The sequence below is a fragment of the Spea bombifrons genome, chromosome 3, assembly GCF_027358695.1.
Source record: "Spea bombifrons isolate aSpeBom1 chromosome 3, aSpeBom1.2.pri, whole genome shotgun sequence".
Lineage (NCBI taxonomy): Eukaryota > Metazoa > Chordata > Amphibia > Anura > Pelobatidae > Spea > Spea bombifrons.
The window spans coordinates 95,804,914-95,828,509 of NC_071089.1; the positions used below are offsets into that span (position 1 = coordinate 95,804,914).

Here is a 23,596-nt window from a genome sequence, read left to right on the forward strand (position 1 = left end):
ACCTTGCTGCCGGCAGGCCGCCATATTGGTGCTCCTAGCCTTGTACCGCTGGAGCGTAATGTGTCACCTATTGATTAATAACCCGGATTCAGCAGCTCGTTAGGACAGCCGGGTTCGGTGAGAAACGGTAATATGCACAGATCCCCGCCGGAAAAACTCACGTAATGGGGGATTTATTCTAATAGAACAGCAGGGACCCATCTCTTCATGGAGGGGACTGCAGGTTCACCGACACCCTTATTTAATACTCATGCATAAAATACAGTACTGTTGGTTAACGCTGACAGAAACCTGCTTTTGTCTTATTTCTTCCAATAAACGTTATTTATCTGGAGGCCGCCATTGTGCTCAGACGAGAAATATTAGGTGGCTTTTCCTGCTTAAACACCACACTGAGCTGATGCTTTATGGCAGTGCCAGTGAAGTCCGTTCCTCTATAGACTCTCATTAGCCCGTGTCCGACCGGGTGAGTCCCACAGGCAGTATTTATCTGACTAGAAAATTGGGCTTGCATAACAAAGTGTATTTTAATCTAATTAATAAAAACAATGTGTTTCATTGAAAAGCCGTGCGTTTTGGTTAGAAGGGGTCGGGCAACTCTGCTAGAAATAACCGAAAGCTCAATAGGATCTCTATGTGTTCAGCAACAAGTGAAATGCATGTGTTACGTACACCTCTGCGTGAACCGCTGCTTCTCCAGATCATCACGGGCCCACTTCCCCTCCAACCACGGTGATAGCCTGCGGGGCTAGCCCTTCACGCAATGTCAGGGAGACCACCCACCAACGCCAGTGGGACCGATTACCCGCATCCCCAAAACGGAAGCCCGGATGGCCCTAGGAATGGAGATACGACGCCGAAGAAAACAAGCACCACAGCAGACCTTGAACTGAGCAGTCATGGCATTTGTTTACTCCTTTGTAGTAAATGTCTTAGTGCGCGACATCAGACTGTGCGTCCAGCTAGAGGACCGCCACGCTAAATCCGATTCGTAGCCTGAAGCCTTTTGCACCAAGACATCAATAACTCCTTTCCGTGTAAGGCCATCAGCATTACATACACCAGACCAACGTTCAGCCGCTCTCCCTTCCATCTCCTGAGGCACATGGAGTAGAGTCGAGCCGCGCCGTGTTAGCCACAGAAAGCAAAACGGCAAATCTCATAAACATGATACCTTTATCGGCTAACAGACTGCAAGCATTAGAGACAAGGCCTCATTCAGGTAATGATCCGCAACACATCTTAACCCTCTCTCAGCACTGAGAATTGTATTAACCTTCTAGGGAATGGAGGGGTCTTGTCACTTGACTTTTAACATTAATGTAACAATATGTTTGTTTCCAGTTATTGCAGGTACCCCCTTTCCTCTGCCCCATAGCCATAACTCCTCTCTAATTTTACCCCCAAGAATATTCGAACACATTTTCTTTTACTCAAACTTCTACGACTGTATTCACTCCCTGGCACGGTAGCTGTTACTTGGCTTTTGCATTGATGTGCATGTATCCCGTGTACTGCCCACTACATATCATCTGTTTAACATGATGGATAACTCAGGAAGACGCGTCACTCGCAAGATTTATGAAAGATTTGTACCATATTTATTTGTTGCCATATCCAATACTTTAGCAGAACAAACATTCTAATATTTCTTTACCCAGACAACATATACGGGGGGGGGGGAATCACTCAAAACAAAAAGTGCAGTTCTGTTTAACTGAACCGATACGGGCTAGTAACAAGTTATCTGCTTACAACAGCAGGTAACAGGAAGACACCCCGTCCTAACAGTTGTATGCTGTAGTCTCTTAAATACAGTCAGAACGGCTTGTGAGATCAGAAAAGAACTTGGTCCGCTCAACAGATCCACAGACATCAACACAATAAACCATGTTCCGGATTAGCAGGCCTACACCGGTTTGGTGGCACCGAAAAGTGACTCTCCAAGGAGGTATATTGAAGCTCACCAAGGGTGGAAGATAACATGAATGCACATATGACTTCATTTCAACAGAAATTATCATATGATTTTTATCAGTTTAGTTTCAAGAAATCTTAACATCTTCCTTAGAAGATTAACAATTGAAATAGTAAGATACAGGAAAATATATCTTTAGTTCCAAGTTTACCTGTCTCCGCAAGACATAGGTACCGGCACACATATCACAATAGCCTTCCATCTTTTTTTCTTCTCAATGGAAGCTCAATGAAATAAGAAAGAAAATCTCATTTCTTGGTCCATACACCAGCTACCTTTGTAGTGAATATATATATATATATGTATATGTATTTATATATTATATATATATATATATATATATATGTATATCTCACTAAGTGACCAGAAATGAAAGGGTAACGAACATATGTACAGAAGACTGTTTTGAAAGGGTCACATATACGGTGCCCAGCCCAGGTACATCTGGCTCAGAAGGTTCTCGTCAGTAGCTTCTTGGATCAGGTAGTGAACGTGTCCTTCAATGGACAGCGGGAGTCCTTTCACACGATTCCGAGTCTTAATTACTCCCTGTAAGCGCTGTTCTATGTCCAGCACATGTGTTTTAGCCTGCAGATGGGGAAAAAAAAGCATTTAAAATATTCCACACGTTTCTAGAGAGACTGATTTATCTGTCATACGATTCCTTCTAATGTAATATCACAATAGCTTCTACCTCAATAAAAGTTTCTGCACGACTATGTTTAATAGATTTTAGCTTCAGTGAAGTAATATCGATAGTCAGACTGATAATCATACTCATTATTTAGGGGTATTTCAGATACCGACCTTTTCATTGATAACTTCTCCCGTTTCATTTGCTTGAACTTTGCTGCCACCCCTCGCCGGTTTACTCCATTCTACCAAAGGGTCGTGCAGAAAAGGCTTCAGGACGCTGCAAGACAATCCGCGGGGCGCTGTGATTAGCTGAAATCGCCTCATTATAACAAACCTCTAACATGCAAGTGTTATGCAGTTGGACTGCTTCATTTTAGCTATAGTTTATGAACATATAAATATATTTTCAACCCTTCTGGATTTATTAGGCTTCTCATTGTTTTAATTCAAACAGCTAACTGTGGAGGGGGGGCAGAGAGTGGGCACAGGCAGGCTGTTTCAGGGACAGAGTGGGCACAGGCAGGCTTGATATCCCTTATCAATGCATAAAGTCCATATAACTTTAAAGCATAGGTGAAATAAGCATGTTCCTCATCTTTATTATAGGAAGCTAAGTTCTGGTATGTTCCTGCAAACTTATTCATCTAATATCCCCCTGAACACCTAGGACTGGGGATGTAGCAAATCCACATTATACATTACTTTAGTTCATCTTTGCTTGATAATAAAAATATATTTTCAAAGCGTGGTAACATGTACATTACCTCATCAATGGTTCCCTCTGGTCTCTCATTAACCTCATGGTGACTTCACATGCTCGGCGAAAGAGACCTTCTGTCCCCATGGGGCCCATCCCGTTAACCATGTTATGAGTCAAGCGGAATGGGACAATTTCTGGAACTTCAAATGTTTCTCCCTGAAAATTATTTAAAAAAAAAACGCAAAAGCAAATCTACCAAAGATCTACCAAAGCAAATGAACACCTTAAAACTTTCATGGTGTGCTATGCCCCAAAACCTATACTGACTGCATAGATGTCTTGCATTAAGTGGCGATGCATGCTACGTGCTAGTTCCTGGGGCAGGGGACTGCCTTGTAACCAAATTTGGATTGTTTGCCCCCTTTTACAGCAACATCCGGCGTAAGTAGCCACATTATCACAAATGCCGTTTGACAGCTTGTTGGATCTTATAGATCTGTATGCCAGTCAGTATTTTGCCGGAACACACTAACTCACTTTATTCTAAACTCCATTCCTGGCATCCCACTGACCTGGTGGAAATTTAAAAACATTATAGTCTTAAACCTGTCGACGGTTAAAAAAACATCAAATCCCTAAAAATCCCTGCCCTAGGTACTCTTATTTTTCCAGCAGTGTTGACCAGATATAATCTGGTTTCTAATCGTATGACAAGTTTGAATACAAAAATAATAATAATGATGATGATAAAAAAGGACCAATTGCTAACCACCATTGACTGTATTGCTTACAGTTGATGTTGAAGCGTTTACCTTGTTAAAGAGACAATTGAAATCCACATGCACACATTCCCCAGTAAATGAATCAAATAGAATGTTCTCTCCATGTCGGTCCCCAAGACCCAGTATATAACCAACCATGGACATCACAGCAGTCGACCGACAGTAGGCTGACCTACTATTGTACCTAAAATGAAACCAAATCTTATGTATTGAAATATTACTTAAAACGGTTTGCATTATCTAGGAACAGACTGTACTGCATTGCATCTACTTTCCGTGCATCTGACTACTGCTAATACAATGGAGAATACTCGGTGCTTACACACAGCGTCCGGAAAACAATTACTAAAGGTGTAGGAAAAGGAAGACACATAAACAAAGACGTATGCATATGATGGCCGGAGTGTCTTTTTAACTATGGCTTTGTAATTCTGTGAACGCTTACCAAGAAATAGGATCAGGAAATGTTCTAAGAAACCATTCGTGGAATACTGGAGGATGACGAGGCAGAAGAGTCTCCTTAAACATCTTCAGCTTTTCCTGTAGATGGGCGCTCTTGGAAAGCATACACTGGCGAAGATCCTTTCCACCCATGTATATCCCTATAAAAAATATATATTATTGCTGATAAAGATTTAACGTACATACGTGTATTTTTTGTATATAAGATGTATCTGACTATAAAACACACAAACATTTTAGAAATGGTCAAAGAGCTGATTTGTACGGATTGGATATCAGAGAAGCAGGCTTGCGTGACACAGCCCTAATCTCTAGCACCCGACAGCGAGGTGATGGCCAGAGGACAGTCTTCCAAATGTATTGCTCATAGGAATGATCTAGCAAAAGAAGGAAGGGTAACAGACAGGGGGTCTGCCAGGGGGTAACCCAGGACATGAACGGCATTTGTCCTGCTTAGACTAGGCCACTAAAGAAATATTTTAATATGGTTATGCCATCCACCAGACTGATTTCACTTGTCTACATATAGCCAATGAGTTTATAACACATGCGACAACATATATCTAATATGTATCCGGCCGCCTCATCCCTGGGTAGGAACAAAGCAATTAGTAACGATGTTACAAACCTCATTCAATTCTATTAACATGGTTACAGGGTGAATACATACTCAAACTGTACTCTATATGTAGGCATGGTTCAGAATATAATGTTCATGTAAATTAACCCACCTTTCTCCTTGTACAATTTGATTAGTATGTTCCTGAAACCTGCTGTGTTATTAACCCATTCTATTATTCCACATTCGTCGTTCAATGGAATAACGGCATAGGTTCGGATATGAAGCTCTCTCCTCCGGGACTCTGCGTCTTTACGCAGACACTAGAACAGCAACAAAACATTACAAAATGTTCCACAACTCAGGTAAATGTTTGATGGTTTCAGGTAACAGTTACCATAACGTTAAAATATCTGATATTTAACCCCTTCACTCCCATGGATATTTGCATTTGAGAACCACAAAGACCACAGCATTCATTTGCATTCTTGCTGAATCGTCTAACATTCATATTTCACATTATTTACATTTTAAAAGCAGCATAAGCACGTTTCTAGTACTATTAAATATCCAGACCTTTCCCAGACATAATTCTTTAATCATGTAAATCATTCGTAATGAGACGAATTGTCATGGGACACAAAAGCAGACTGTCGCCATGGAAACAGAAAAATGATCCTACATGTGTCATTGTTGGTTTCTCAGTTATTAAACCATCATAGGAAATAATACCATTACAGGTCTCCTAAGGTTTATTTCTTTAACATACAAGGGAGCGCAATTAATGTTTTGTCTTTGTGTAGAAGTGCATTTAAGGACTATTCATCTGATGCAAAGGAACGTGATGCGTAAACTGGTTAATTAAAATGGTAAATGTCTTATACATGTGTTTACAAAACCCAAGATTAGAAAGGTAGCATGCCGAGTCAGCAATATTTCGAAAATTGTCTAGTTGTTCACAGTTTGCAGGGTGGACACATTAAAGGATTTTTAGGAATGTGCAATTTAAATGAACAGTTCTCCAGATTAAAATCCAAAAATTGTGTCAATTTACTTCATTTTTGGACAACTTACTTTGTTAATTAAGGAGTTGAACTCCATAAGTCTGCAATCTTTCCTCAAATCGTCTTTTGGTTTACACATCATAATGTAGGATTTTCCATCAGATCCTTTCAATGAGATCTTCTTCGGTTTCTGGAGAGATGGCAGGATCTCAACCTAGGAGGGACATAAATAATACGGGTTTAATTCAGTATTACACACTAATACGGCTATGGCATCTTCTGGCCCTAGCCTAACAGCCACACATTATTTTCCAACAGCAAACAGTATAATGTACCAGTCAAAGGTACACCAGTACTAACGGCAGCAACGCGTCACACTGAGATGGAAGGGGAACAGTGATGAGCAAAGAATACATATTAAATATTGTTCTCCAACATTGTCCCTCAAAGTGAACATCGCTGTAAATTTTGGCATATTTGAGGACATTTGAAGTACATATGTACTCTACATTTTCTTACAAGTTTGGTCTAATTATGAGTGCTTGCTTCTTAAAAATCTGCATGTTTTATTTCATCGGCTGCTGTTAAATCACATTAAACATTACAAATATGAATCAACGGTGTGGGGAAGGCCTCATATCCTATACCTTCACCACTAAACAGAGAATCTTTAGTAACAAATATATATATATATATATATATATATATATATATATATATATATATATAACATATAATAACATTATATTATATTATATTATATTATATATATATATATATATATATATATATATATATATATAAATACTCACAACATCATCAAAACCAGCGATGTATGCCCAGTGCCCCGGAAAAGGATCATGGTCAGCGTGGTCGCGCTTCCCTGCAGTAGACGGCAATGTTGGGATCATCACTGACTGTAACGGAATCAGGATCTCACTGAATGTTTGTTCCTCAACCAGTTTCTTGAGCAGCCTAAAGTGAACACTCATGCTCAGAGTGCCAGTGTTCCCGTCCACCTAAAAATAAAAATCAGATTGACGTGCGAATAAAAAAATATATATTTGATTCAAACTTAAGTGGCACCGAACTTAAAAGTAAGAAAGTAAAGAAACAAAAATGAAAAATATTTTGGAATATTTGAGAAAGCAGACTTCACTCATGAATTTACAGTTTACTCTCACACTTTATGAGCAGCTCCTCACATTCACGTACTACCCGGTGGCTGAGATGAGGATTGTCTGTAGACAATATGGCTCCATTAACATCATAGGAAAGCCTGCAGGTCTGAGGCCAACAGAATGTAAAAGCGGCAATTTCTGTTATAAAGTGCTTCATTTGGCAATGTAATATATATATACTTCCTACCTTTTGAATAAGAATACATAATCCTGCAATACATAGGCCTTTTATTTGAACTCCATAAATTTGGGATTTTGGGACTGTCCAGTTTGATTCATTAAAATCAAATAATTAAAAGAGTGTACAGAAGAACTGAACACAGACCTCCCCGATATCAGGGATATGCAAACCATGAACGATCCAGCGACCTTTCCGCTCAGGCCCTACGAGAGACTCAATAGGGTTTGCTGTCCATAATGCAGACGGCTATTTGGGAGTTGAAATGATTATCTCTCTTGCAAGCTCCCACTTTAGTAAATAGACAGCTTTGTCTTTTAATACAGATACCCATGAACCCAGGAGGGTTTCTCTGCTTGCGGACCGGCTTGCACACCGCTGACCGTACGTACCGGTTTATTGCACAGCTCTAGGAGTTTATCAGTGAGCCGCGTCGCGTCACCGATGAATTTCCCTAAAGCAGGCTTCATGTGAATAGCTTTCTCGAGTATTTCCTTGCATCTGTTCACACGCATTGGATACGATGACTGTGGGAGTAATTCACAGAATTAGTAGATCCTGCCTCGCAGGTGCCGACCAGCCCAGTTTAACAAGTTAACATGCAGCCGCAGAAATAAAAGCAGAATCTCTGTAAATGTAACATTTCGCCAAAAGTGCCAGCAGACTTATTGATGAAAAAAAGAATACATGACCCACATGCAAGTCCGCGCCTAAGTCAACTGACTCAAAGCATCAGCTCCATATTTGTTACAGAACGTGAACTCCCATGATTTTGCTAACCTACTGATCGACTTGTGACTTCTATATAATCAGCAGCTGTAGTCCTTCTGTTTATACGAAGTATAACATATTACCAGCTGCTAATACTCTCAACATTCCCACCATTAATGCTTTGCTAACCACTTGACTTTGATTGAGGTATAGAACTTTTTTATGCCAAAATACAAATATGAAGGTTGACAAATGTATGGCTGCCGATGTATGCATTCTGTGCTTTGTCATAGTCTGCTTTTATATGATATGTATGTTCTGTCCCTAAATAATCAGGTATGGTTGTTTTAAACCCTGCCAAGACCACATTTTATTGTATCTCTGTCTACTTTCAAAGAATATTTATTTCACAGAGTACTGATGTTATGTGTGATGGTTGAAAATCCAATCCAAAGTTAAAAATTGAGCTTGATATGCTACCTTGGATACGGCAGTCATCATCCACATGGCCTGCTGAGGATAAGCCACAAAGACCTTGGCCACAATTTCCATGAGCACCGCGAACACTTCGTCATGGGAGTGACAGATCCTGGAGATCAGCTGAGAGAAGGCTGTTAGGAACTGGTAAGGAGCCAGGTGATTTTTATGGTCTGTAATGACCTTGTTAATCTTCACCAAGTCATTTTTCATTTGCAGTCTGTCAGCCCGGCCAGCTGTAAAAGAATTCATGACCGGAGAATGAGAACGCAGCATAACAGGAGACTGGGACACAAAGGGTCAGTGTAAAGTAACTCATAGTTATTCAAAAGCCATACCTTTCTCCCATTCATATACTTTTGCTCCAAAGTCCAGCCATAACGAGAGCATGCGCGGCATTGACTGGTAGATGTACTGGTTCCCGTATTGCAGAGACCTTGGGATTTAAAAATACTACATTGCATTAAAACCGGGTGATAAACAAAAACCCTTTCCTAGGCCAACTCAGCCAGGCCTATTAGTTACACAGGAATGGAGGGACACTTCAAACAGCACTGTTGTTGAACTACAACATGTTCTCCATAAGGCCCCTTTCTATGCAGTGCTTCATGGGAGCTGTAGTTCATTTACAACTGGAGGGCGAAGTGCTGCAGAGCTGTTTCATGTTACTATTATCTATACAATAACTATTACCAATATAATAACTGAACCCAAAAGAAGTGATGCTCCAATCACACAACTTTTATGTAAGTTTCTATTTTCTTTTTTTATATAAAGGTGCATAAAATGCATTCACCTGCCAAAGTGAAATACTATGTATCGTATTAGGTCACCCTGTTTCTCCATCTTATTGTCTGTCACCATCGGCATCAGCTTGTCGTAATACTTGGCAAGATAGAAATGGCCGTCCTCCCATTCGGGCAGCAGACTGGTTACGTCCTGCAAAAGCGGCAAAAAGAGCGGAAATAAGGTTAGCAGACTGTGTGCAAAAATGTCACTTCTACGTACATGCGCCTGTGGCAACACACATACTAATACATGAAAACACTATTTGTCCTTGGCATTCTGAAGTTGTCAGCCTCTTTTTTTTTAATCCATAAGCTTGTTTTAGAAATTATGTTATGTACCATTTATTATGTTTTTTTTTTTTACCAATTGTACAGAGCTGCGGGATACGATGGCGCTATATAAATCAATAAATAACAACAACAACAATCAGGACCTCTGTGAGAGACTTACTTTATATTTTTTCATCACTGCGTTGCTCTCAAAGTTAGCGGTTTCCTCCATGAAACGTCCTACCAGTAACATAGCCCTGCCGTGGATGAGCTGCTGCTCTGGAGGGGCGCTGTTATCAGGCAAGAATAACTCCGCTCCCTTCTGAAGGACGATGAGAGCCTGGTGCACGTCACCCTGCGTCAGCGGGAACATAAGCGAGCGTTACTAGTCATTTATAACTACCAGTTACAGCAACTAACTATCAGTACATTGCTTTGCCCATGTGCGCGCTGGCCACAGATTGAGAAAACAAGCCAAGAAGCTGCTTACCTTGGACCAAAGCCACTTAGCACGTTCGACGTTAAGCTCAGACAGTCTGGAGTCCCCGGCGTTGAGCAGAGCGTTGTACGCTGCCTGGTGATGCCCCGCTTTGCGAGCGACTCTAGCGCTTTGGAGCCAGCACTCGCCAATCATATCAGTGTGATTAGGTCTGGGCGAAAGAAACCACAAAACATCTCAATGACTTTCTCAATACAATGAGTAATAAAGAACACAAAATCATTACCAGCCTCCTAAATGTATATTTCGAGTGCGATAAAAGATAAAAAATACTGCACATTAAATACTCCTTCTAGGAAGTAACGACAGACTCCTCCAGCGACATGCAGCGCCATGTTAAACTTTATAGGAAATTATAGGACGCCCCATTCACAGGATAACTACGTATAGAACAACGTTGTGGCTGTTACTCTCAGAATGATGTGAATGGTAATTTTGGTACGATTCAAACCAAGCAGAAGCAAGGGGATCACCTTTTGTCGATGGTTAACAACGCTCTGCGCAGCGCCAAGATGGGCTCCCTGGCCCTGTAGGAATTCTGGGTCATTTCTAGACGTGCCAGCCAGTTCAGCGTGTCCTTTGTAGGCTCCCCAGCAGGTTTCTGTAGCAACATCTTCACGCTGTGCTCAAGTTCACACAACATGTGTAACCTTCACAATTCAGGAAAAACGTACCGATCACTACATGAGTCAATAAACGTTCACAAGAACAGAATCCAGTAACTGGTACCAGATTGTATGATAGAAGATACATTACGCCTTTATTACAGATGGTTAGAACTTTTAAGTGGCTATACCAAAACAAAACCACAAAAGATACAGCAACGATATAAAGACCAAAGGGACATTTTGAAAAGGGGATCTAGACAAAATTCATGATAATAATATTTTATCAATAAATCACTCCCTAGATGCACCTCGCAACTAGTTTTCCACCTCAAACAGAAAACGAACATGCAACGGCTTAACAAGAAAGAAACCGCCAGTGTCGGCCCTTCATAATGAATTCCCTTTAGTGAATATACCTCTCTGCGGTTTGGAAGTAATTTGGAGTATTGGTTATAAGCGTACCTTACAATGTATTCATATCCACGTTGATAGGATCCTCTCTCAAAACTAGCAGCTGACAGAGGCACGATCTGCTCCGCTCGCACCACTTTGAGCGTATCATAGAACAATTCCCTCTCACTTTTCTTAGCATAGAGCAGGAGCTGCCCAAGTCTGATACTCCAAGCGGTGGATTTGTTATCTGTTATGGAGCAACCAAAATACAACAGTGAATGACCAGTGACTTATACAAATGTCAATAAAAAAATCAATTAAAAAAAATCAATTTAAGTATAATATATCAGAAAGAACCATCCCAGTAACGAATTATCAAAGCTGTTCACGGCAGACACTGTTCAAAGTCTGGAAATACCCAGCACAATATTTATCTTCAGTAAGACACAGTTTCCATATAGATAAGACCATCTGCCATTGTGTGAAGGTTTGTTCTTAGGGGATTTAAACACTGCCATATTAAGTGAAAAGGGTCCCTAGACTATACTCTACATTCAGAATGACAGAACCTGCATATGACGATAACATTGTTTTCCGGTCAAATAAAATATATCCCGGCCATGATTCCACTACCCATATGATCATGGCAATTAAGTACTTTAAAATGTTACAGATTTCTGTAAAATGTTACAGAATTAGTTAATACCTGCAGACAGGTAATCCTCCACCAAATCCCACTGTGACAGTTTCCATGCCGCCTCAATTCTATATGTATTCAATTCAGCTGTCCATTCGGGTCTAAGACACAAAATAGAAAGACAAATGGTGTTTAACACAATGGAGTCATTACCAAATAGATGCTTTTTTAATTGTTTTGGGTAAATGATGTTTCAATGCTTAAGTATGATGACATCAACAAGAGATCAACTTGCATACTTAACAACGGGTGCCACACAGCTCTTATGGTCCGCCATAATCTTCTACAAACGTGTGCTTTAATAAACAGAATCAGACGGTAAAAGGCTGGGCATAACCAATATTATTAGGTCTCCATGATTAGGTTTACTTACTTGCTGTTCAGTACTCCATTGACTTGCGTGATTACTGTAGATAACTGGCCAAGTCCCAGCATGGACTTCACAACTCCGTGATAATGAGTGATCTAAGGAAAGAGCAACATCATGAGAACATTGGCACGGCAATCGCAAGAGATATCTTCTATCTATAGACATGTTTAGTTTTATCTAATTGTATATTTTTTGTTATTTCAAGTTTTCACGGGCATCGCTGATGAATGTATCAAGAAAAAAGACATTTCTAACAGCACTCGAGCTGCATCAGATGTGTACATCTAGTAAGGGAAACTGACTGCTTTCAGTAATCTTATTTTACCGACTTCAAGTATGACTGAAAGTATGATGGAAGAAAAGGAGGAGGAGAATTTCCTGCATACTCCTATTGAGCATAGGTTGAATTTCTAGCATTTATCAGTCACTATTAGGTAGGTGACATTGCTTTTTATTCGGGATTGGTACCTCGTCTGGTTTCAGCTGAATGGCTCGGTCATAGCAGGCAGTGGCATCTCGCAACAAACCGATGCTTTCATGCTCTAAGATCTGCTCTTTCAAAGACGCCTCCTTTTTGCGAATGGCACTTACTCCAGCTACCCCGTCAGGCTCGTGCATAGCGGCATACAATTTCTATTTCCAGAATACAATAAAGCAAGCGTTACTTGGGGCACATTACCTGAGGGACCATCACAGTGCTGCAATACAGTAAAAGAAGGGTGCCATGCGTGGGGTAGAAGGGTTCCTCTCACTCCCTTTGCAGGTTTTAGTAGTTAATCATATACACAGACATGCGCCCAAATAAACGGGGGAACGGCTCACTTGTAAAAATCCAAGGTGCTCCTGAATCTCCTGCTTTTTCTCCATAATGAAGGACTCGAAGTACATGACAGCTCTGGTATAGGCTTTGGAGCGGAAAGAAGCTATGGCCAAAGTGTCTTGGGGTATAAGCTCTAAGAACCTGGTCACATTCTGATACTCTAGGTGGTCTTCTTGAGATACTGGCAGGAAATGCAGGAAAAATAAATATAATTAAAACACAAACACACTGTATTACTAAATAATACTAGTATCATGGAGCACACGTTAATGACACAATACATATTTCTAGCAGTAAAAAAAGGTAAGAATGACCATAGTTCTGCCCATTTTTCCTGGCCTTAATCAGTCCTTGATTTTGTCTTCAGGATTTATTTATTCCTATCCTGTGGATGTTTAAATTCCTTCACTGTACTAGCCTAAACCACTTCTTCAGGGAGGCCGTTCCATGTATCTAGCACACTCTCAGTAAAGTAAAATGTCCTTACATTACATCTAAGCCTCTAGTTTTAGATTAGGACCTATTGCTCTAATATTTCTCCTCCTTTGAAATAAACTTCCCCCCTGTATGATTCATATAGCCTTTCAATGTTGCATACATCATCTTATCTATAAAATGTTTCAAGATGAAGGGTCTAGAAAATGTTCTCAATTAAGTACATCTATTTGTAACTATAATTGCAATATCTGCTGTTTTTATTTGTATAGCAAACACATTGCATAGCAATGAACAATGACAGGGTGTGAAGAGGGCAGGGTGTGAAGGGTGTGTAAAGTAGGAACCTGATACAAAGGGGACATTGCTAGCACTTTGGGTATATTGATGTAACACTAACTCTTTGGGTCTAGTCGGTTCCCAGGCTTGGAGGAGGTTTTTTCCGCATTGAGCGCCTGAAACCTCTCCCGTGACCATTGAGTGAGATGATCCAGCATCGAGAAGACAGTCTGTGTACTGAGCTGACTCAGATCCGAGGCACTGTCTTGTAATCGCCGAACCCATGGGTCTTCGTGCTTCAAAACTGCCATAATCTCAGCATACACCTGAAACAAAGCAGAGACAAATGTGCTAAAATATGCCTTAAGGCAGGGGTGTCCAACCTGCGGCCTGCCAGCTGCTACAGGACTACATCTCCCATAATGCTCTTTCAGCTAAGGGGCTGACTGAGGAGTATGGGAGATGTAGTCTCCAGAGATTAAGGTCTTCATTGGAGAAAAGAAAAAAAAAAAAACACAGTATCTGCGCATCTTGATGACATCATATTTTTAAAGTGTCAGCGAATTCTGCTTCATTGAACTATAAACCGGGAGGTTTCTCTTGCAGCAACCAAGCTGCATCCGCTGAGAGTTGTGCTTATTTTATATACATGTCTGAGTCTATGTATGCTATGTTAATATACAATGTCCCCACTAATCCCCCGAACCCAAACCATGTTATTTTTATTGTAGTATCTGTATTGGTCCGCACGTACAGAAAGACAGAAAAGAGCTGAACTATGTGATATGCCATAAAGGGAGCAGTTATGACTTGCCTGCATTCTTAGAGCTCACCTCTTGCTGATCCTCGTTGTTACAGCCCAGCAAAACATAGACCAGAATATGCGGTAAAAGGTAAATGGTCACCTTGAAGTCGTGCTTCATCATTATGCTGCAAGAATTAAAGACTCTTCTTGCAAGTTCATGCCTGACCTGATGTACAAAAAACAAAACACATGTAAATGGCTCTTTGAGAGATAAGTAACTGAAGTCTTGGGAGTACACTTGGCAGCCATCAGGATTAACCAAACAGATTAAATCTGGATCTAAATTTAATCAAAAGCTTGATTCTTACTTCAGGGAGTTAAATGTGATGCAACATACAATACTTGGAACGTACAACAGTTTGAGAAACTCTTTCCGTAGTGAAACAGACTAACTTCTTATTTCTATTCAGAGAAAGAGTCTAGAATAAATCTTATGTTGGAAGCTAATATTTTTCTTCCATAGGACATAATGACGTATCAAGTATGGTTGATAGATGGCACTGAATATTAAGATTTATGTTACAATCTGCATAAAGTATGGCTGCTACATATTAGATGAATGTATTGTTCATGTAGTAAAAACACAGTTGTACGAAGATCACACATGGTTTTGAATGGACAGAGATTACTTTATTTGTGGGGATACAAACTGAGGGAGAATTTAATCTGTCCACAGAGATCTTGGGGTATTCTAGGTATGCAATTGTAAATGTGCTTTAATGCAACGCAAGTATTTTAGTGATGCAAAAAAAATAGTACTTTAATCCTAAACAGATTAAAACAAATGCTACTTAGTAAACGGGGGCCATAACAGCTAACCTGACTCGGACTTCACTTCACATTTAATATTTTAGCCCTCGTGAGCATCTATGAGGATTTTCATTATGTTTCCACGTCTGCTTGCGTCACACTACTGCTTGACACTTTAAAAGTTTGATTTCACAAAATCTTAAATTACCTTAGTTATAAGGTACCCTGCCCAGGTTGCCGACCAATCTGCAAAGTTACTCCCTAACTTGCTCAGGTAAATAGGCTTCTTCATTTTAGACCAGTTTACAGCTTTCCGGGAGCTTTTGTATCTGCAAATGAAAGTCATTTTATATTGAAATGATATCCTTATATTGAACAACGTAGTACATATCTCTAGCGAGCACCTGTAAATATGAATTTAAGCTGAAGAGTTATATTTTGCGTTTTTTATAGGAATCACCACTTTCAGAGATTTTGAAATCACTAAAAGTACTTATTAAAACCAACGATAGCCTGCAGGTTTTTCCCAATTAATTAAATTGTTTCAGAAACATCAGACTTACGTTATAGGAAAGTAGAAACTCTCACAAAAAGTGGCAAATCAGGAATTATAAGTACTTATTAAGTGCTCTGAACTTGATTCACACTTTCAAACGCTGCCATATGTAATCACAACAAAAGAAGGAATAATCACGCAGATCCGGGCAACAGGAAGAACAGCTTTTGAGGTGAACACAAATGGTGGGTTTCCAAAATGTACATATTGCATATTTTAATCAGTAAACGGCCTTAATTAGTATCGAACTAATTTGGGGGGAAAAGTCATGAATGCAGCTTAAGTGCTTCAGGCCACTCCATCCTCTCCCCGCAACTTGCACCAGACGTTAGAAGCTACCAACATGGCAGAAAACTCCTATTGGGGTGCTAATGGATTCATATATTTTATGCTGTATCTGTATGCTGTATCTTACTAAATAACCTTTGTATAACCATTAGCACATTGGTTTCAAAGGGTGGTAGATAAGTGTGAAAAATCCTGTTAAAATGTATAAAAGACATAGGCGTATGGACAGTATATAGACTTTGCCCTTTGCTACCGAGTGGAAAGGTATACCTTGTATTAAGATGAGGTTCCAGGACCTCTTGAACATGTTCTGGGAATCTCCTCCAGAGCCTTCGCCCCGGACAATCAATCCTTCCCTCTCTGCATTCATAGATTGACAGCAGCTCCTGGCAAACAAGCCATTAGACATTAGATTTGTGATCTTATAAAATCAGTAACCTGGGATGTCCTAAATTAATCACGCACCCTGCAAGACGGGACGGAGTACGCTTCTAGAAGGCCATGCCATTTTTTGCTGATATTATGAAATATTTCACTATACGTAAACTTTTGTTCTACTTATTGTCTCTTTATCTACTGTGAATGAATGCATTTGGTCATCTTTACAAATAAAACCGCTCTTGGCCTTCTCACTGGATGAAAAGATTATGGTTAGTGTAGAAAGTGTTCAGCGCGTAGTGGTGTATTCAATAAATGAAGAGGAGCGTTTACCTGTATGGCATAGGCAGCTGAATCCTGAGCACGGACATTATCTGCATGTGCAAGAAACGCTCTGGTTAGCTCCGTAAGTAACTCATAAGAGAAATTTGGATCTTCAACTCCTGTCTATGGAGAAGAATAAACAGGGTGTGTATTACAGACAGAAATTTTCCCAGCACGCACGCATCCTTATGCTTATTAATTATTTAACTTGGTGTTTAAACCAACAACTGCCTGGGAACATTTACTTACAACAAAAGTGAAACCCTTCCCTTGTGTATCGCTTGATGAGAAGTCCAGTCGACCTGGATCTATGGCGCCGAGTTGTCCAAGGCATTCACCACACAGCAGGCGGGCCTGCGGGTTAGCATCTTGGCACCCGATTAATAGGACGGTCACCAGCTGGGAAATAACTGGTTCTACAGTCTCGCTGTCTGTCGAATACTGTAATAGTTTAGCCTAGATGCACAGGGAAGACGTATTAGAAAAGACCACCCAAACACCTCGTGGATCTTCACCATACTGTAATCAAAAGCAAAACGCTTTTCATCAGAAAATCTCATTCACACATACATGGACTATACTAGTTAGATGGGAGAATACAAACATGTCACATTATTCTAGATAATCTGATAATTTTACCTTTAAAATCTCCCTAGAACTGCAATTTCTGGAAAAAGTTGTAAGTTACCAATTTGGTGAGGAATTGCAAAGGCTTTAATGGAATTCCTAAAGTTATTTTGTTCAGTTATTTCACTTAGTTGTAAGAAAGAGCAAATGAAATTAAGAATGTTTGTTGCATTCTACGCAGTAGCATCTAACAGACTTTTCTATACAATTTTTGGGTGGTGAACAATTTCCAGATCTGTGAGAATTTAAAGATTTTTTAAGAGGTTGTTGAGTGAAACCCTTCTAATTTCCTAAAATCTTTTGACTGTTTAAATTTTAAGCAGCTTATAAAGCTGTGGGGTCTGGTTTGCATGCACTCCGGAAGGGTACAGAAGTGTGCACATTGACCAAGTACAGGACAGACCATGCTTGCACACCTGGTGCTGTAACTGGAAGCATTAAGAAAAGCAATCAAACAGCCGCTATGAAGCAGACCTGGTGTTTATACAGGGTTTCAATCAGACTGGTGAGGGCGTGCATTCGGACATCCACATTCTCATGCTGAATTGCTTTGATGGATAATTGCATTGCGGTTTGGAGGTCGGTGCTTTTGTTTGTTTCCTATGGTGGGGAAAAAAAAAAAAGAAAAGAAACTCATTGCAAAGAGTGTCTGAACGATATGGACCACAGAGGGAGCAGACCGAGCCGGGGCCAAGGTCTCAACTAGATACGCTATGGGGCATAAAAGTGCCGTATTCACGGTCAGATCCATGCAGTGGGAAATGGATATCTCGGTTACCCTACACTAGGTCAAAGTGGTGATCCCTGCACACATGTAGAAACACACGGGTGGTGTTAACGACATTTAATGAGGCAAGTATGGGGACCTGCATCCCGCGTACAATACTGTTGGGAACCTACTTTTCTGTATTCCTGTAGAACCTTCTGGATTTCGCCAAGCTCTGGATGATCAGGTAGAAAATAGATTTCATGAAGAAAATCTTGAACAGCATCTCTATTGGGGTTTTAAAAGAAAACAAATATTATGTGCCGGTCTAGTTACATTCACCATGTTGTAGTAGTTGTAGCAGTGTTTGTCAGTTTCTTGTCAGCTAACGCGTATCACAGATTGCAGCACAGAATTTCCCGGTTCACGCCTACCTGTTCTCCACTATGAGATAGTGAAACACCGCCATGGTTTCTTTCGGCTGGATATGAAGCAAAGGCAGTAATGCAACAATGACGTGGCTGAGGAGGGAACCGAGATATGCTTGGTCCAGGCACCGGACAAACAAGTCCCAAGCTCTGTAGTGGACAAAAAACACACAATATGCCTGACTAAATGGACTGCCATAAACTTGCAAGTGATCTAAGATTAAAAACACTTGTGGCGGCCCCCTTACAGCTGGCAGGAAAAGACTAAAGGGCCTACAGCATGTAGAGAATTTTAGCCATCCTTGCCACCAGCAATCTCCTGACATTGGCTTTTAGAGCACGTTACGATGGCGCGGTGACAAAGCCACCTTACTCTTAAGGATGGCTCCATGTTTTGCAGCAGCCTCATTTGATTACCTGCAACAGAGCTCTGGAAAGTCCTCTTTGTATCGAAGGCCGGTCCTGAGAGTGGTCATCATCTTTACTCTAACTGAAGTGATATGCTTGGGTCCCATAAGTTTCATCAAGGACACCAAACTGTTTAAGGCCTGAAGGAAAAAATAAAATCATTATTCTGAAGTGCTTCGTTTCTTTTTTTGTAAGAGTGGCAAATTAGCAGATTCACAAAATCTGATGTCAGCTGGCAATGAGAAAGGTTTGAATAGACATTTGATTTTTACAAACTTGACTTCTACGATGGGCCAGCAGAGTTCATAACTAGTCAGATAGAGCCTAAAACGTGAATTAGCATCGAAAGAGAAGTACGGGCCAACTGAAACCACTCCTATCGTTCAGTATCGTTCCTTGTGAGCGTCTGTATGAAGTCATGGTGAGCTGGGTGCATGCTTACTAAAGTCTGGGGCCAAGTGCATGCCACATATGGGCCAGCTCACCTACCCGATACCATTCGAGCCTTTTGATCAATTAAGTATGATGATAGGTAATATATGAGCCCCTTTAGGCACTTGGTTTGCCATTTTATTTCTGCATTTATTTCATGCGGGTGTTCTAATGCTTTGTAAGGTCGGTTTCATAGAGACAGATCCCTCTCATGTTCTACAGTAATACAGAGCAAATATTAAGGCATCGTAATGTCAATGTCTCAAAACTAATCCTGGAAGCTGCCAGTGTCACTAACAGAGGAGACATACCAACAGTCCCTAATTTCTTTAAATCGTCTTAAAATTGCCCTAATTCTTCATGATTCACACCAGCAGATCCTCAAATATCTTCAAAGGACAGCATGGAGTTTGACCTAGCCGCTTTCAAAGCAACCGCAGATAGCTTACAAAAGAAATTCACTGTCAATTCAGTTTCTGTGCTACTGATTGTTTTAAAATGATGAATGCTTTTGTTTACAGAAAGCAAACAGAGCATTAAATATGTATGTGTTTACAACAGACTACCTAATCTGTGCCATGAAATAACTGCTAAGACTAAGAAGTCTTCATTCACTTACCATCTTTTTGTCTTCGATCCCAATACTGGAGCTCAATAAGTGCATATTAAAAAAAGCCAATATCCCTAATAGTTTGGGCTGCAAGTAATCTGCCTGTGGCAACGAAGAAACAGCACATTAATCAAAGTTAAGGGCATCCTTGTTCATGACGTAATGTTTACAGAATATTATAATATATATATATATATATATATATATATATATATATATATATATATATATATATATATATATATATACCAGGAACCCAAACAATGCAACACAAAGCAAGCAAAACATCACGCAAGCATAACAGTTCATCATTTACAAGTCCAACAAATTGATTTAACCATTTCTTTTTCTTACGCCATATGTTTGCAACTAGCTGCACAAACTTGGTGGTCTTAGACATTGCAGTTTTTTATTCTACGTATCATTAGTTTCAAAACTTAAGGAGGGGGCTATCATTCTTTCTGGGCGTAAGTAACGCTGCTGATGTAATGGCCACATAGGTGATGCGCAGGTAAGAGGGAACAGCCACACTACCTGTTTGACTATATATACTGAAGCAAAATCCTGTGCATTTATGCAGCAAACATGAGCGAGGTTGATAAATCAATTCCCTCTCATAGAAAACACAACATACAGATTCTCTCACCATTATCTCTGGTTTTGTAATGTTTCTTGGCCCCTGGTATGGATCATCATTTGATGCGAATGATGCTAAAATGGAGAGCCCGTTGAAGACTTGCTGATAATGTTCGCCCAGCCGCAAAAGCAATTCATTGTGCAACCCCTGGTAGTCCTGCCTCAGCAAGCTGCCCAATTCAATCTCAGTCTCATTCTGTTTAGTACAAATCAAAGCATTTCACAGATAATAAATGGGCAATCTTCATAATTTGCTTTTTTTTTTTGTTAAATAATCAATGTATTCAATGTGAAATTCAGGCATTTTTATTCTGGGTATAAAATGTGTGATTGGTAACTGAAATGACAAAGACATTGGAGATCTAATTCCAGTTTTTGGTTTCAAAAGGCCATGTGGGGGACAAATGAATTTGTCTGATGAAAAATGACATGGTGGGGTTGAATTAATCCATGATTCTCAAAGTTTACAAATCCACCACTAGTTTTCAGTTATTCCAGAATTTCATGGTTTGAATAGAATATGGCAGGGTTCTTTCAGGTTAAGATGGAGTATTCTCTCCACACAGAGACACACAGAGAGAGAAACGCAGCCATTAACCCCGCATTTCTGGGAGAGCAGCCACTATAAACTAGCTCTTGATGAATGTCTAGCCTCTGGGGCTGACACAGAATGTTTGTTTAATACACAATTTTAGTAAGACATCAATAGCATATTCAATAAAGAAAGCATGGATGCTATCCTGACCGGAGAATTCGCTGCATGAAAATTAAGAGATCACTTTAACAACATACAATGGAATGGAGTTTTATAACGTTTACACGCTCCTTTCAAATTCCCTTTTAGAATGGCATTTTGTGCTCCTCCAATGGTGCCGGTCTTGATTTGGCAAGCTGTTCTAGTAACACTTGCTCCTACATACCTTCAGATAATGAAGTGACTTTTCTAGTTCATCTTTTGTACATGAGCAGACTAGGTGGGAGAAGATGTACTTGAAGTTATTAATCAAGATCTCCCTTCGGTTTACGTGGAGTTGCTTGGCAATTGTCCTGATGAGAGCAGAGGCCGTAGGACTGGCTTTGGCCGCAAGGTATGGAAGCAACATTTGCAAGGTCCGCTAGGTAAAGAAAGAAAGCATGTTTTAGAAGAAAACAATATGAATGATTGGATGTGAAGCTCATTAATTCTGAAAAGCATTAACTGTGCTTTTGACTGGCAGCATCAATGGAGCAGGGAAGAGGTAGCTCTATGGTGTGCAGGGAGAATAATCCACTTCCCTCCAGATTTGTAAGGGATAAATGTCAAAGCTGTAAGCCACGACCAAAGCATACGACTGGCCTCAATCAGATAAATCAATAGAAAGGTATAACATACTGTCAAGAAGCGATTCAGGTCAGGGAAATCAAACACATTCGCGATTTCAGACATCATGTCAAGTGCCGCTTCCCTGTGATGGGCAGCCTCCTGATTCTGGACCTCAGTGCTCAGACCTGGGGTGCTGCAGAGAAAGGTCCTCTGGCTGGAGTGGAGGGATTCCACAAGAAACTGCCGAGAACATTTATACCATGTTATACCATCTCGTATGAGGAACTAATAAAATATCTTACTACCTTAATAATGTTAAAACATCAACTTCTTTTGGGAATTGCATGAATATACATCATTTAGCACATACGATCCACAGGGTTAATTACACTTCTCCAAAATGGATGTTGTGACGTATATTTAACCATAAAGTGCCATGGAAGTAATCAACAGCAGTAAAATGGTAAAAATAGTCAAGCCCATTTTGCTTTTTTCAGGGATCATCGAAACACCTTCTATAAAGCCAGTGTCCCTTTTGTAAAAATACAAACACTTTTGCATATGGAATTCCAGTTACTGATAGCCGAGGAGGCATTATGATAGAAAGTCTCCCACCTGGCAAATAGGCTTCTTATATTGACTGAAAAAATCCTGAAGCCGGATAGACTTTGCCGCTGCAAGGGATCGAATCTCTGTGTACGAAGCCCCGGACACAGATGTGGATTTGGACAAAAGACAGTGCAGCAAATGCAAAAGGGCAAATGGCACCATGTCACCTTTCGCTGCTCTGCAAGAAAAATAATGGACATTTACTTTGCCGGTATTACATTTACCAGCAATGGCGGAAATACCTCAAAGGTGTTATTGGGAAGAATTCTTATGTATAACATTTTCCCTGTAAAACGATCCCATCTCTTCTTGCCTGAGAGACTGGACTTTCACCGGCCATAACCACAAACATGGGAAGTCCAGGCTATTAAGCAACAAATTAATAGCAAGTTAATATACACTGAAGCTCTATCTTTCAGAAACCAAGCCAAGAAACAATGCGTGATTAAATTAGCACATTCTTTCAGTTTCCTTCTAAGGATTGTAAATGTTGCCTCCGAGCACCGGCCGCTGTTACATGGGAATCTATTTCATTTACCAGACTTAGGAAGCAGCAGGTGACCAGTCTTATGGGCATCGCAGCTTTGGGATGTACTTCCCAGAGATACACGGTTCAGCTGTAAACATCATTCCATAGCTCGTAAGAAAGAAACGCTTTACCTTCCTATATCTCCTGTTGTAAGAATCAGTGTGTCTTTCATCTCATTGTCCCGGGCAATCTTGGCATTTGTATAAGCCCTTTTCATCCGAGTAACAAGGAGCTGCACGTGTGAGAAGACAATATATTGCACAACAACAAATCCAATATAAAAACTAAGCCATGTTATACATTTTTGTACTTAAAAAAGATACATGGGTCATTTCAACCCAATTTAACTTCAACCCAAATTTCTTTTGATTTATATCAGC

General features: G+C 40.2%; 1 protein-coding gene and 1 long non-coding RNA gene across 2 annotated transcripts in view; one reads left to right on the top strand and one right to left on the bottom strand.

Moving 5' to 3' along the window:
- Positions 1-2,148: 2,148 nt before the first annotated feature.
- LOC128483486 (uncharacterized) lies at positions 2,149-2,694 on the top strand. The gene is made up of 2 exons (XR_008351076.1): positions 2,149-2,280; positions 2,339-2,694. It is a non-coding gene; the product is annotated as an uncharacterized LOC128483486 (long non-coding RNA).
- Positions 2,393-23,596, bottom strand: part of ATR (ATR serine/threonine kinase) — a 29,376-nt gene continuing 8,172 nt past the window's right edge. Inside the window, exons 12-47 of the mRNA XM_053459696.1 lie at positions 23,348-23,448; positions 22,694-22,865; positions 22,148-22,318; positions 21,696-21,890; positions 20,786-20,971; positions 20,149-20,241; positions 19,107-19,237; positions 18,696-18,839; positions 18,456-18,549; positions 18,030-18,155; positions 17,178-17,384; positions 16,938-17,051; positions 16,497-16,612; positions 15,591-15,711; positions 14,661-14,798; positions 13,949-14,153; positions 13,116-13,294; positions 12,762-12,926; positions 12,297-12,388; positions 11,933-12,024; positions 11,296-11,473; positions 10,699-10,875; positions 10,217-10,376; positions 9,908-10,081; positions 9,465-9,607; positions 9,007-9,104; positions 8,672-8,904; positions 7,873-8,007; positions 6,934-7,140; positions 6,192-6,335; positions 5,290-5,440; positions 4,542-4,698; positions 4,127-4,280; positions 3,379-3,530; positions 2,786-2,891; positions 2,393-2,566 (exon numbers count right to left, since the gene is read on the bottom strand). Coding sequence (XP_053315671.1) covers positions 2,393-2,566; positions 2,786-2,891; positions 3,379-3,530; positions 4,127-4,280; positions 4,542-4,698; positions 5,290-5,440; positions 6,192-6,335; positions 6,934-7,140; positions 7,873-8,007; positions 8,672-8,904; positions 9,007-9,104; positions 9,465-9,607; positions 9,908-10,081; positions 10,217-10,376; positions 10,699-10,875; positions 11,296-11,473; positions 11,933-12,024; positions 12,297-12,388; positions 12,762-12,926; positions 13,116-13,294; positions 13,949-14,153; positions 14,661-14,798; positions 15,591-15,711; positions 16,497-16,612; positions 16,938-17,051; positions 17,178-17,384; positions 18,030-18,155; positions 18,456-18,549; positions 18,696-18,839; positions 19,107-19,237; positions 20,149-20,241; positions 20,786-20,971; positions 21,696-21,890; positions 22,148-22,318; positions 22,694-22,865; positions 23,348-23,448 — 5,385 coding nt within the window. The remainder of the gene's footprint in view (positions 2,567-2,785; positions 2,892-3,378; positions 3,531-4,126; positions 4,281-4,541; positions 4,699-5,289; positions 5,441-6,191; positions 6,336-6,933; positions 7,141-7,872; positions 8,008-8,671; positions 8,905-9,006; positions 9,105-9,464; positions 9,608-9,907; positions 10,082-10,216; positions 10,377-10,698; positions 10,876-11,295; positions 11,474-11,932; positions 12,025-12,296; positions 12,389-12,761; positions 12,927-13,115; positions 13,295-13,948; positions 14,154-14,660; positions 14,799-15,590; positions 15,712-16,496; positions 16,613-16,937; positions 17,052-17,177; positions 17,385-18,029; positions 18,156-18,455; positions 18,550-18,695; positions 18,840-19,106; positions 19,238-20,148; positions 20,242-20,785; positions 20,972-21,695; positions 21,891-22,147; positions 22,319-22,693; positions 22,866-23,347; positions 23,449-23,596) is intronic.